At 45.2% G+C, this 15,121-nt stretch overlaps 1 protein-coding gene across 9 annotated transcripts in view; it reads right to left on the bottom strand.

Moving 5' to 3' along the window:
* Positions 1–15,121, bottom strand: part of BIN1 (bridging integrator 1) — a 145,936-nt gene that overhangs the window by 30,045 nt on the left and 100,770 nt on the right. For 7 of the 9 annotated variants that reach the window (XM_077273252.1, XM_077273254.1, XM_077273258.1 and 4 more), the window contains exons 5-10: positions 14,981–15,076; positions 12,038–12,145; positions 11,302–11,394; positions 5,051–5,136; positions 4,347–4,422; positions 1,226–1,317 (exon numbers count right to left, since the gene is read on the bottom strand). In XM_077273252.1, the coding sequence (XP_077129367.1) occupies positions 1,226–1,317; positions 4,347–4,422; positions 5,051–5,136; positions 11,302–11,394; positions 12,038–12,145; positions 14,981–15,076 (551 nt within the window). The remainder of the gene's footprint in view (positions 1–1,225; positions 1,318–4,346; positions 4,423–5,050; positions 5,137–11,301; positions 11,395–12,037; positions 12,146–14,980; positions 15,077–15,121) is intronic. The other 2 variants (XM_077273256.1, XM_077273261.1) reach the window with 1 other exon arrangement.

Below are 15,121 nucleotides of genomic sequence, written 5' to 3'. Positions count from 1 at the left end.
ACTTGCAGATAACACATTGTGGGGGACCTGCTGCTGGGACCTATTAAAGGGATCTGCTCACTAAATGCCCATGTGGTAGCGCCATGCTGCAGCATTACATGGCACGTAGATTCAGAAGGGTCACACATTTGGGACCCCAATCATTTGCGCCACCAGGACATCTGCCGTAGAATGGCCACTTTTTGAGATTCCAGTCCAAACATGCCTACGGAAGCTACTAAAACAGTCGCCACCTTCATTTCTCTCTCCGCCCCTTCCATATGGAGCGGGGGGCGCACGTGACCGCCCAATACTATATATGTCTCCTTCCCATGTGGTTAAGTCACTCTTTCTAGTAATAGGTGGGATTTCCCAGCTAAAATGAATGCTGAGACTAGGTGGAAAGGGTTAATAGTTAGGATACCCTTTTAAGAGAAAGGTGAGTATCTTTAAAGGGGGTTGTCCCATCTGTGCCATTTAAATCCCCTTTAAATGGGATTTTACTGAGCGTCTCCTGTGGCCGATTCCTTGTGTCACGTCCCCTCCATATTCCGTCCCTGGCTCCGCGGTGTCATACAATGGAAGCTGCACATTACGTGCGGGGACTGATTCATGGACTGACAGTCGCCGGCCGCCCACGTCTGACTTATGCAACCGGAGAAAGCGAAGAACAAATGTAACCTTGTGGATTCAGTGCGGAGGACAGAACCTGATACAATGTGACAGACGGGACGTCTGACTGCAGGACTCGTCATCCATGAGAATCCAGTGGGAAAGGGTGGATTTAAAAGGATGTAGACCTTTAAGGTTTCTAAGACCGATGACATTATCATTGGAGGTCCATGAGCCAAGACCCCCAACAATCGCTAAAATGAAGAGTCAGGGGATGAGGCAATACTCTATACCAATTACTACGGGGGTCCAATCACAAATCCCACCCAGACACCGCACCAGAGCCTCCTTCAGACACAACACCAGAGCCTCCTCCAGACCCAGCACCAGAGCCTCCTCCAGACACCGCACCAGAACCTCCTCCAGACCCAGCACCAGATCCTCCTCCAGCACCAGAGCCTCCTCCAGACCCAGCACCAGAGCCTCCTAGAGACCCTGCATCAGAGCCTCCTCCAGACACAGAACCAGAGCCTCCTCCAGACTCAGCACCAGAGCCTCCTCCAGAACATTGCTCTTTTGCATAGCACCAGCCACTCCATTAGACCCGTCTCCAGACACCAGTGCCGACACTCACCTAGGCTGGGCTTTCACAGTGAAGGCGTTAGTGGAAGGTTTTCCCTCTTGATTCTCCAGTGTCTTCATGACATCATTGAGGTTTTGATGTAGCTGCAAAAATTAAAGTTAATTTGTTAATTTGTAATAAGAAAATGCAATTCAAATTAAAAAAACAAACATCTCGAAATACTACATCCTCCACACTGGCCTCTCACTTCGCAGACCTGTGAAGACTCAGACATCAAGGTTAGATTTCAGAAAGGCAGATTTGAAAGGACTCAGAAAGAGAATCAGAGGGATCCAATGACTGAATATCATTAAGGACAAAAATGTCCAGGAAGGTTGGGAAATCTTGAAAAATGAGATTCTCAAAGCACAATCGTTAACAATTCCGAAAAGAGGGAAGAATAGGAAGCATTTAAGGAAACCAGGATGGATGAACACAGAACTTAAACACATGCTAAAAAGGAAGAAAGAAATGTTTAGCAAATGGAAAGAGGGAGGCATATCTAAAGAAGAATATAATGCTGTCTGCAGAACCTGCAGGGCACGAATCAGATTATCTAAAGCTGACAATGAATTAAGGCTTGCAATAGACATCAAAAGCAATAAAAAAGGATTTTGGAGGTATGTCAAAAGTAAAAGAAAAGTCAAAGATGCTATAGGATTTTTACAGGACGAAAATGATGAAATGATAAGAAAGGATGTTGAGAAGGCCGAACTTATAAATTCCTATTTTGCATCTGTTTTCTCTCAGAAAGGAAATGTAACTTCAACTGATCTTCACTGTCCTATTAAAGGAATTGAAGAATCCAGGATATCTATAAACAGAAAGATAGTGAGGAAACACTTATCTAACATAAATGAATTCAAGTCTCCAGGTCCAGAAGAATTACACCCCAGAGTACTGAAGGAGATAGCAGAAAAAAAAATTGAACCACTCTCCATAATCTTTGCAAATCCTTGAAAAACAGAAGTCCCAGAAGACTGGATAAGAGCAAATGTTGTTCCTATCTTCAAAAAGGGGAAGAAGGTGGACCCAGAGAACTATAGGCCGGTGAGTCTGATGTCTATACCAGGAAAGATCTTTGAACAAATTATTAAACAACATGTATGTAAGTACCTGGATAAGAATGAAGTGATTAACCACAGTCAGCATGGGTTTGTAACTAATAAGTCATGTCAGACTAACTTAATTTCCTTCTATGACAGAATCACTGACTGGGTGGATCAGGGAAATGCTGTAGATATAGTATATCTTGACTTCAGCAAAGCATTTGACAAAGTATCTCACACCATCCTTATTGAAAAAAATGACTAAGTATGGAATGGACAAGACAACTATTAGGTGGATTCATAACTGGCTTAGTGATCGGACCCAAAGAGTGGTCGTAAATGGCTGCACATCCAGTGGGAAGAATGTCTCAAGTGGGGTACCACAGGGCTCTATCCTGGGCCCTGTATTGTTCAACAACTTTATCAATGATTTAGATTGAGGGTAAACTGATTAAATTTGCTGATGACACAAAGCTAGGAGGGATAGCTAACACTAGAGAAGAGAGAGAGAGGATTCAAAAAGATATAAATAAACTGGAGCCGTGGGCAGTAACTAACAGAATGGTTTTTAACAAGGAAAAATGCAAAGTACTACATCTGGGCAATAAAAATGAAAAAGCATATACAGAATGGGAGGAATAGGGCTAAGCAACAGCACATGTGAAAAAGACTTGGGCATACTAATAGATCACAGACTGAACATGAGTCAACAGTGTGATGCAGCAGCAAAAAAGGCAAATACAATTCTGGGATGTATTAACAGAAGCATAGAGTCTAGATCACGTGAAGTCATTATTGCCCATCTACTCCTTTTTGGTCAGACCTCATCTGGACACTGTGTCCAGTTTTGGGCTTCACACTTTAAAAAAAACATCAACAAACTGGAGCAAATTCAGACAAGAGCGACCAAAATGGTGACCGGTCTGCAAACCATGTCCTATGAGGAACAGTTACAGGATTTGGGAATGTTTAGCTGCAAAAAAGAAGACTGAGAGGAGACTTAATAGATGTCTACAAATATCTCAAGAGCTGTCACATTGTAGAAGGATCATCTGTATTCTCATTTGCACAAGGAAAGACGAGAAGCAATGGAATGAAACTGAATGGGAGAAGATACAGATTAGATATTAGAAAAAAGTTTTTGACAGTGAGGGCGATCAATGAGTGGGACAGGCGGCCACGAGAGGTGGTGAGTTCTCATTCAATGGAAGTCTTCACACAGCGGCTGGACAGAGATCTGTCTGGGATGGTTCAGTGAATCCTGCATTGAGCCGGGGGTTGGACAAGATGACCCTTCAAAATCTAACATTCAAGGATTCTATGAGATTTGATGTGCAGACTGGGGCAATTTGAGAAGAGTTATCTCATGTGTGTTGGAGATGTCATCTTTATCGGTCACCAGCTTTTTGCAACCTAATCTGAAAGCAGCATGGTGCAGGTGCAGGTGCAGGGACACTGATTCCAGTGATGTGTCTCTTACCGGGCTGCTTGCTGTAATTTTGATAAAATCACTGTTTTATCAGCAGTAGATGATCACAAGAGGATTAGTAAACCTGCTGCCAAGTAGTCCTCCATATTCATTAGCTCTGTATAACCCTGCCCCCTGATTGGCAGCTTTCTGCCTATGCACAGTATACATACAGCTGTCAATCAGTGGTGTGGGTGAGGTAATACAGAGCTCAGCATTCAGAGAGCTGGTAGATCTGCAGCAGAAAAAAGCAGGGATTTTATCAAAGTAAGCAGCTCAATAAGTGTTAAATCGCTGGAGTCTGGGTCTCTGTCCCTGCATCATGTTCATCTCAGGTGAGGGATAAAAAGCCTGGTGACAGATTCCCTATAAATAGGGCAGAATTGCTCCAGCATAACTACACACAGGCAATGCAATGCATGCAGCTACCACGTCACGTCCTAGCCTCGGGGGGCAGCTGTACCCCACCTATTCCTGGACACTGCATCAGTCTATGGACACGTTACTATAACCCCCAATCTTAGTGGCGGACACACAGCTCGCACCCTGCTGTACAGGGTATGCAGGGAAGGACATGGATGTCTGGCGTGGGGGACATCTAAGCTCGGGGTCTCACCTTACTCATCTCTTTATGGAAGTTCTCCTCCAGCCCAGCAATACTCTGGAATGTGTTGACATAAAAACCAACACGGCTGCCAAAGAAAACACAAACAATCATTGCAATTTCCCCTGAAAGCAGAAATGAGACATTTTACTCCACAACCAGAAGATCACCTGAAGCCGTGCCCCGTCCTGTGGGCTGCACCCCCATATATTCAAACTGCACCCACCGCCTTCCCCCCCACACACGCCGTCCGCACAGCCGAGGGTTTGTTACCAGAAGTAAAATAAAGCAGCAAGACAGGTGAATACCCCACCATACAGCTCCGCAGGCTGGCTACCGGGGGGTGTCAGGAGGAGCGGTTAGTAATGAGCGAGTGTGCTCGTTACGAGTTTTCCGAGCACGATCGGGTGATCTCCGAGTATCTTGGGCGTGCTCGTATATTATGTCTGTGTCCCTGCAGCTGCATAATTTGTGGCTGCTAGACAGCCTGAATACATGTGGGGATTCTCTAGCAAACAGGCAATCCCTGCATGTATTCAGGCTGTCTAGCAGCTACAAATCATGCAGCTGCAGGGGCTCAAACATAATCTACAAGCACGCCCAAGATACTCGGAGAACACCCGAGCATGCTCAGAAAACTCGTAACGAGCACCCTCATCACTAGCAGTTAGGTTTGGGCAGAGCCAGACTCTCCTGTATTACACATTTCTACGTACCTATTCCATAATGAAGGCAGCTCCTCCTGTAAGTCAATATTCATTTCCTCAAACACTTTCTGGGATTTTAGCAGCTCTTCTTCAGCCTACTCAGCAAAAGAGGAACCGTATAAGACCAAGAATAAGAACAGGATGATTCCCTACATCGGCTCCTCCTCCCCTCTCACAGCAGGAGCCCTGAATCTGCAGCAACATCTCCCCTCCTCCCTTCCTCATCTCCCCTCATCTCTCCTCATCTCTCTTTCTCATCTCTCCTTCTCATCTCTCCTCTCCTCCTCATCTCTCCTCTCCTCCTCATCTCTCCTCTCCTCCTCATCTCTCCTCTCCTCCTCATCTCCCCTCTCCTCCTCATCTCCCCTCTCCTCCTCATCTCCCCTCTCCTCCTCATCTCCCCTCATCTCCCCTCATCTCTCCTCTCCATCCCATCTCTCGTCCTCATCTCTCCTCCTTTCCCCTCCTCTCTCCTCTCCCCTCATCTCTTCTCTCCCCTCATCTCTACTGCTCTACTCATCTTTCCTCCTCTCCCCTTATCTCTCCTCTCCTCCTCATCTCTCCTCTACTCATCTCTCCTCTCCTCCTCATCTCTCCTCTCCTCATCTCTCCTCTCCTCCTCATCTCCCCTCCTCATCTCTCCTCTCCTCCTCATCTCTCCTCCTCATCTCTCCTCTCCTCCTCATCTCATCTCTCCTCTCCTCCTCATCTCTCCTCTCCTCATCTCTCCTCTCCTCCTCATCTCTCCTCTCCTCATCTCTCCTCTCCTCCTCATCTCTCCTCTCCTCCTCATCTCTCCTCTCCTCCTCATCTCTCCTCTCCTCCTCATCTCTCCTCTCCTCCTCATCTCTCCTCATCTCTCCTCTCCTCATCTCTCCTCTCCTCCTCATCTCCCCTCCTCATCTCTCCTCTCCTCCTCATCTCTCCTCCTCATCTCTCCTCTCCTCCTCATCTCTCCTCTCCTCCTCATCTCTCCTCTCCTCATCTCTCCTCTCCTCCTCATCTCTCCTCTCCTCCTCATCTCTCCTCTCCTCCTCATCTCTCCTCTCCTCCTCATCTCTCCTCTCCTCCTCATCTCTCCTCATCTCTTCTCTCCTCATCTCTACTCCTCTACTCATCTTTCCTCCTCTCCTTCTCATCTCTCCTCATCTCTCCACCTATCCTCCTCTCTCCTCTCCTCCTCTCTCATCTCCTCCTCTCCCATCCTCCTCTACCCAAATCTCTCCTCTCCACCTCATCTCTACTCCTCTCATCTTTCCTCCTTCCTCTCTTCCTCACCTCCTCTCCCCTCATCGCTTTTTTATTCTCTCCTCTCCTGTTTATTGTGTGTTCAGTTACTTTGTTACTCAATATAAGATTTTCGGTGACTTAGGAAGTTTATGACAATGTACAGGAGGACAGCAGACATCCCACTAAGAAGATGGTCAGAAGGGAGGAGAGGCTGCTGCTGACTTATAGAGGGGGGAAGCAAGTACACAGGCAGCAAAGAGGCTGATAGATTGGGGCATTAGCATCACGTTGGTCCAGCAGATATTGGATCATCAGAGTTTCGCTATTGGGATTTTGGTATTTGATGTTGCAAATTTTCTGCACCCATTAAGTAATATAGGTTACTTGCATTTTTTTCAAAAATACGCAGCATCAAAAACTCACTAAAAACTCATTGTGTGAACGTAGCCTTAAGGGTTTGAATATCTGCAACATCTTCAGCTCAGTGCCTTGTTCCCACTTTCTCACCTCCATACAATGTAATCCTCATGATATTTATAAATATCAGTAACCACAGAATTAAACAATGTAACAACACACGAGACACAAAGTACTGAACACCAGGGACACACAACCACCAGGAATGTCACAAGAGCACTGTAACCACAGAGCGGACTCCTCAGCCGGACACAGATGGAGATGACCTGCTGGGATATTAGTAATGCACTTATCAGCTTTCAGCACATAAAGCTTACATGTTGTGTAATGAGAGCTTCTGTAACTTTCTTTTTAATTACCGTAATTACTATGATGGAGACGATATCTGAAAAGGCGTGGAGTGGGGAAGGATTTCTACCCTGATTACAAGGGAACACATCTGGATGTCACAGTAAAGAAGCCTTCCCCCTCCTCCTCCTCTTCCTCCTCCTCATCCTCCTCCTCCAACCATCAGAGTTGTTATCCTCTTACTATACTGCAGTCATCATATTATACAGCACTGTACACTTATAATTGATCATTTTGCCTTTCTATCCAGTTAATTCTTCTGTTTTCCAATAGGTCTGTGCAGAGGCGTAGCTAGGGATTCAGCTCAGGGGGGGTGAAACATCTGAGTGAGCCCCTAACCGGTAACCCTATTTACAAGTACGGGGGCACACTGATATTACCGCTATATGGTGACCATATACTGGTAGATACCAGTCCTGCAGAACATATAAGTGATCACAGTACAGTTATATATAACAATAATGTCTCCTGCTACTGCCCCACATAATAATACCACCACTGTGACCCTTGCAAAGTAATAATGCCACCACACTGTGCCCTCTAGATGGTAAAATTGCCCAATAGAAAATATTAATGCCCTGAGCAAAAGCCCTAGAAAACAGTTGACAAATTTTGCCTTTTTGACGCCCACAATACTTTAAGTGCCCCTATAACAATATTGCTTAAGTGCCCACTTAACATTTAATAATGTCCACTGAGTCCCCCCATGTACAACACCCTTCTACACAGTATGATTGCCCCAGAGCTCCCCCATACACAGTATGGTGGGTACACAGCTCTGCTATACACAGTATAGTAGGCCCACAGCTCCTCTATACACAGTATGGTGTCCCCACAGCTCCTCTATATACAGTATGGTGTCCCCACAGATCCTCTGTACCCAGTATGGTGTCCACACAGCTCCTCTATACACAGTATGGTGTCCCCACAGCTCATCTATATACAGTATCGTGTCCCCACAGATCCTCTGTACCCAGTATGGTGTCCACACAGCTCCTCTATACACAGTATGGTGTCCCCACAGCTCCTCTATACCCAGTATGGTGTCCCCACAGCTCCTCTACACACAGCATGGTGTCCCCACATCTCCTATATAAACAGTATGGTGTCCCCAGAGCTCCTCTAGATACAACATGGTGTCCCCACAGCTCCTCTGTACACAGTATGGTCTCCCCACAGCTCCTCTAGATATAGTATGGTGTCCCCACAGCTCCTCTATACACAGTATGGTGTCCCCTCAGATCCCTTACTCATAGTATGATGTCCCCACAGCTCCTCTAGATACAGTATAGTGGGCCCATAGCTCCTCTATACACAGTATGGTGTCCCCACAACTCCTCTACACACAGCATGGTGTCCCCACAGCTCCTATATAAACAGTATGTGTCCCCAGAGCTCCTCTAGATACAACATGGTGTCCCCACAGCTCCTCTGTACACAGTATGGTGTCCCTACAGCTCCTCTGTACACAGTATAGTGTCCCCACAGCTCCTCTATACACAGTATGGTGTCCCCTCAGATCCCTTACTCATAGTATTATGTCCCCATAGCTCCTCTATATAGAGTAAGGTGTCCCCACAGCTCCTCTACATACAGTATGGTGTCCCCACAGATCCTCTGTACACAGTATGATGTGCCCCAGCTCCTCTATACACAGTATGGTGTCCCCACAGCTCCTCTATATAGAGTAAGGTGTCCCCACAGCTCCTCTATACACAGTATGGTGTCCCCACAGCTCCTCCATACACAGTATGGTGTCCCCTCAGATCCCTTACTCATAGTATGATGTCCCCACAGCTCCTCTAGATACAGTATGATGTCCCCACAGCTCCTCTATATAGTATGGTGTTCTCACAGATCCTCTGTACACAGTATGATGTGCCCCAGCTCCTCTATACACAGTATGTTGTCCTAAAGCTCCTCTATACAGAGTATGGTGTCCCCACAGCTCCTCTATACACAGTATGGTGTCCCCACAGCTCCTCTAGATACAGTATGGTGTCCCCACAGCTCCTCTATATACAGTATGGTGTCCCCACAGCTCCTCTATATACAGTATGGTGTCCCCACAGCTTCTCTATATACAGTATGGTGTCCCCACAGCTCCTCTATATACAGTATGGTGTCCCCACAGCTCCTCTATATACAGTATGGTGTCCCCACAGCTCCTCTATATACAGTATGGAGTCCCCACAGCTCCTCTATATACAGTATGGAGTCCCCACAGCTCCTATATATAGAGTATGGTGTCCCCACAGCTCCTATATATACAGTATGGTGTCCCCACAGTAGCTTTGCTACTGAGTCTGTGACATCACGTGATTAATAACTGATAAGCTGAATCCATCCAAGCTCTATGTAGAAACAGGAGGTCAATGTTGTCTGCACAAGTCATGAGTCAGTGCAAAAGTCAATGGCCAGAGAGGTGGGGAGGGGAGGAAGTAGATGGGTCAGGAGGTGAAGAGGGGAACGATAAATGCATGGAAAAGAGACTTCCTGTTTCTACATAGAGCAGAGAAAAGAGAAGAATTATCTGGACATAATGGTACAATGGGCAATTGTAAGTGCACAGTGCTGTGTAATATGGTGACTGCAATATAGTAAGAGGATAAAATCTTTGATGGGATGAGGAGGAGAAGGAGGAAGAGGAGCAGGAGGTAGAGGAGGATGAGGAACTGGAGGGCTTCTTTAATGCATTAATGTATGGGAAAAAAAACAAAAAAAAACAATGGACATATGCTGCACATACGGCACGTACAGTATTGATGGGTCATCCTGATTCTCAATTACTACGACTCCAATCGGACTTATACACAGAGATCCTGTGACATTCCTCAGTACGACACACAGACGGCGGAGATCTGAGCTCAGTCCCGGGGCCGATTCAATAACTCGTAACATCTCAACTATTGATTACAATACTAAAGTTTTAATTTTCCTGAAGTTTTTCGGTTGAAAAGAATTTGGTTTATTTCCAGTGTATCACCCCGTAATGCAGAAAAGCCTGAGAGAAAATGACAAGATGTCCCCCGGGACGAATGTGTACAGAACAAGAGGCCACGGGTACAGAAAATGTCAGGAAGGAGGAAGAGCATGGAGAAGAGGAAGAGGAAGATACAATGGTGGCAAGTATAACAACTATGTAATAAAGATTACAATATAACATAATTGTATGTGGGGGAAGGGTGTATCACATGGGAGCAGATTAGACTGTATCACGCAGGACAAGTTTAGATACACAGCTCAGCCGATAGTATCAAACAGGATAGGATTAGATACACGGCTCAGCACACAGTATCACACAGGATAGGATTAGATACACAGCTCAGAAGACAGTATCTCACACAGTAGGATTAGATACATGGCTTAGCAGACAGTATCACAACATGGCTCAGCAGACAGTATCACACAGGATAGGATTAGATACACAGCTCAGAAGACAGTGTCACACAGGAGAGGATTAGATACACAGCTCAGCAGACAGTATCACACAGGATAGGATTAGATACACAGCTCAGCACACAGTATCACACAGGAGAGGATTAGATACAGAGCTCAGCAGACAGTATCACACAGGATAGGATTAGATACACAGCTCAGCAGACGGTATCACACAGGAGAGGATTAGATACACAGCTCAGCAGACAGTATCACACAGGATAGGATTAGATACACGGCTCAGCAGACCGTATCTCATACGGTAGGATTAGATACACGGCTCAGCAGTCAGTATCACACAGGATAGGATTAGATACACAGCTCAGCAGTCAGTATCACACAGGAGAGGATTAGATACACAGCTCAGCAGACGGTATCACACAGGAGAGGATTAGATACACGGCTCAGCAGACCGTATCTCATACGGTAGGAATGGATACACAGCTCAGCAGATAGTATCACACAGGATAAGATTAGATACAGGGCTCAGCAGACAGTATCACACAGGATAGGATTAGATACACGGCTCAGCAGTCAGTATCACACAGGATAGGATTAGATACAGGGCTCAGCAGACAGTATCACACAGGATAGGATTAGATACAGGGCTCAGCAGTCAGTATCACACAGGATAGGATTAGATACACGGCTCAGCAGACAGTATCTCTGGTGCCAGGCTTAGATACATTGCTCAGGATCTCACTGTCGCTGGTGAGGACTCTTCCATGCAGGCATCCATACTATTTCAGGCCCCTGGGACTGAGCGCAGCTCCGGAGCACACAGTGACTTTCTGCACAGGAGGGTTAGGACTGATCCAGGGAGTCACCTGGTTTCGGAGGAGGTTAGTCTGGGCAACCAGATGTGCGGCTATTTTCCCCTGGCACCACTGAGGTGCGGCCTTTTCAAGCAACGACACGGGCTGCAAGCGATTAACACAGAGGAGGAGACAGAGAAAGGGACAGAAGAAGAGGCTTCAGTATGAGACATTGAGGAGAGCGCGCCCGGTTCTGCCATCCTGCGCGGCATGCCAAGAGACAAGCAGTTAGATTTCCACACAGAAAGAACGGCTGGCGCAGAAAAATCAGAGCTGCGGAGAACAACAAGAGCGATTAGTCACAGATCAGAACTGCGCGACAGTCCGACATCTCCACTGCACGGCTTTAATTACGGCAAATCAGCGTTAATGATCATGCACATGACACGCCGGTGGGGGGATTTAAAGGGACGCTCCAAGGAGGTTTTCTCTCTGATCCTGAATTACATCACATCTCATACTCCAGTCACAACCAAAGCTGCAAAACTGGAGATTACAAGACCTGATGCAGCATTTATACCTGCTGTATACATTATATGTAACCGCAACATAGTATCCAGGGGGAGAAACATTACAATAAGTGACACAGGACAATCCGAGCCGTGAGCGGAGGGCACAGGACCCCCATCACTGACCGATCCGTCCGCACGTTGGACTGTGGGAATGATTACATCAGTGCTACCTGCATCGTCTAAGGACCCAACTCTTCCTGCCCCATGATGGGAAGATGGGGAGCAGCAGACGCTACCTTGGCAATCTTTGTGTCATCCTTCTTTTTTGCGCTCTGGAGGGATTCAAAGTGATGTCTCGCACTATCGAAATCCACAAGTTTCCTCCCTCGTTTTGCAATCCGTGACTGAAATCATGGAAATAAGAAAAGATATTCTGATCAGAACTATTGTGTACAACGAGAGAAGACATGGGAGAGAAAAAGGAAGAGAGGAAGGAAAAGAGCAAGAAAAGGAAGGAGGCAATAAGGAAAAGAGTGAGGGAAGGGAGAAAGAGAAAAGGGGAAGAAGGAAGGAAGAAAGGAAAGAAGAGAGGAAGTAAAAAAAGAAAGAAGAGAGCAAGAAAAGGAAGGAGGAAATAAGGAAAAGAGGGAGGGAAGGGAGAAAGAGAAAAGGGGAGGAAGGAAGGAAGGAGGGAAGAAGAGTGGAAGCAAAAAAGGAAAGAAGAGAGCAAGAAAAGGAAGGAGGCAATAAGGAAAAGAGGGACGGAAGGGAAAAAGAAAAGGGGAAGGAGGAAGGAGGGAAAGAAGAGAGCAAGAAAAGGAAGGAGGCAATAAGGAAAAGAGTGAGAGAAATGAGAAAGAGAAAAAGGGAAGGAAGAAGGGAAAGAAGAGAGGAAGCAAAAAAAGGAAGGAAGAGAGCAAGAAAAGGAAGGAGGCAATAAGGAAAAGAGTGAGGGAAGGGAGAAAGAGAAAAGGGGAAGAAGAAAGGAAGAAAGGAAAGAAGAGTTGAAGTAAAAGAAGAAAGAAGAGAGCAAGAAAAGGAAGGAGGAAATAAGGAAAAGAGGGAGGGAAGGGAGAAAGAGAAAAGGGGAAGAAGGAAGGAAGGAGGGAAGAAGAGTGGAAGCAAAAAAGGAAAGAAGAGAGCAAGAAAAGGAAGGAGGCAATAAGGAAAAGAGGGAGGGAAGGGAGAAAGAGAAAAGAGGAAGAAGGAAGGAAGAATGAAAAGAAGAGAGCAAGAAAAGGAAGGAGGCAATAAGGAAAAGAGTGAGAGAAATGAGAAAGAGAAAAAGGGAAGGAAGAAGGGAAAGAAGAGAGGAAGCAAAAAAAGGAAGGAAGAGAGCAAGAAAAGGAAGGAGGCAATAAGGAAAAGAGTGAGGGAAGGGAGAAAGAGAAAAGGGGAAGAAGGAAGGAAGAAAGGAAAGAAGAGAGGAAGTAAAAAAAGAAAGAAGAGAGCAAGAAAAGGAAGGAGGAAATAAGGAAAAGAGGGAGGGAAGGGAGAAAGAGAAAAGGGGAAGAAGGAAGGAAGGAGGGAAGAAGAGTGGAAGCAAAAAAGGAAAGAAGAGAGCAAGAAAAGGAAGGAGGCAATAAGGAAAAGAGGGAGGGAAGGGAGAAAGAGAGAAAAGAGGAAGAAGGAAGGAAGAATGAAAAGAAGAGAGCAAGAAAAGGAAGGAGGCAATAAGGAAAAGAGTGAGAGAAATGAGAAAGAGAAAAAGGGAAGGAAGAAGGGAAAGAAGAGAGGAAGCAAAAAAAGGAAGGAAGAGAGCAAGAAAAGGAAGGAGGCAATAAGGAAAAGAGTGAGGGAAGGGATAAAGAGAAAAGGGGAAGAAGGAAGGAAGAAGGGAAAGAAGAGAGGAAGTAAAAAAGGAAAGAAGAGAGCAAGAAAAGGAAGGAGGAAATAAGGAAAAGAGAGAGGGAAGGGAGAAAGAGAGAAAAGAGGAAGAAGGAAGGAAGAATGAAAAGAAAAGAGGAAGCAAAACAGGAAGTAAAAAAATGAAGGGAGAAACAGAGAGTGTATAGAAAGAAGGAAAGAAGGATACAAGAGAGAAGGGAGAAAGAAAAAAAGGGAAGAAGGAAGGACGAAGGGAAAGAAGAGAGGAAGCAACGGAGGAAGGAAGAGAGCAAGTAAGGGAAGAAGGAGACAGTAAGGAAAAAAGTGAGGGAAGTGAGAAAGAGCAAAAGGGAAGAAAGGAAAGATGAGAAACAGCAAAGGAGGAAGGAAGAGAGCAAGAAAAAGAAGTAGATAGTAAGGAAAAGAGTGAGGGAATGGAGAAAGAAAAAGGGAAGAAGGGAACGAAGAGAGTAAGCAAAGCAGGAAGTAAAATAAGGAAGGGAGAAAGGGAAGGGAAGAAGGAAATATGGAATGATGGGAGGAACAAAAATATGATTAAAAGAGCATGAAGGGATGATAGAAGGAAGGAACAAAGGAGAGAAGATAGAAAGGAAGTGAATAAAAAGAAACGAAGGGAGGAACGTTGGAAGGGGTGGAGGAAGAAAGGAGGCAGGTATTGCGAGAGGAAAATTAAGTAGGGAAGGGAATAAAAAAAGCAAAGATGAAAGTTTGAGAAAAAGGAATGAAAGAAGGGAGAAAGGAAGAGAAGAAGAAAGGCAAAGAAAAAGATGGAGTAAAGAAATGTGCAAGGCAGGAAAATTGGATGAGGGAAGGGAAGAAGGAAAAAAATAAAGAAAGAGATGAAAGAATAAAGGGAGAGAGGAAGAAAATAAAGAAAAGAAAGAAAGAAAAGTTGAAGATAATAAAATAAGAAAGAACAACTAGATGAGATGAAGTAAGAAAGAAGGGAGGAGAGAAAGGAATAGAATAAGTAATGATGGAAGCAAGAAAGGGAAGGATTTTAGAAATGGATTATGTTGAATGAAGTTAAAAGGAAGAAAGAAAATATGGAAGAAATGAAGGAAAAAAGAAGAGGGGAGGACAGGTTTGAAGGAAAGAGGCAAGAAAGACTAAAAGATGAAAGAAGGAAAGTAGGAAGGAGGTAGGAAAAAAGAAGGAAGAAAGAAAAGATTTGGTAGATCAAAGAAAGGAAGAGGAATATTTCCAGATTCATTAGTTTTTTTATATTTTTGTATCATAATCCTCAAAAGTGGATCACAAATAAAAAATGACTAAAAATAGACAACACACTAATACAGCGTCCTGTATGGAGCGTCCGCTAGTCATAAACCCTGGTCCCCGATAACGAGGGCTCCCGGCAGGTCTCACACATCGCGGACACTGCTGCTTACCTTGATATCGGGGAACTGGCCGAGATACGTGTCCATGGTGAGGAGGGCTTGGTCCACAAGCTTCTGGTGATAATCCGTCCATAACAGGTCATTGTTCTAAGAAAGAAACATTAACATTATATTTCCTGGACAAAAATATGA

Source organism: Ranitomeya variabilis, chromosome 7, assembly GCF_051348905.1.
Source record: "Ranitomeya variabilis isolate aRanVar5 chromosome 7, aRanVar5.hap1, whole genome shotgun sequence".
Classification (NCBI taxonomy): Eukaryota; Metazoa; Chordata; class Amphibia; order Anura; family Dendrobatidae; genus Ranitomeya; species Ranitomeya variabilis.
This window is presented reverse-complemented; position numbering and strand designations above follow the sequence as displayed.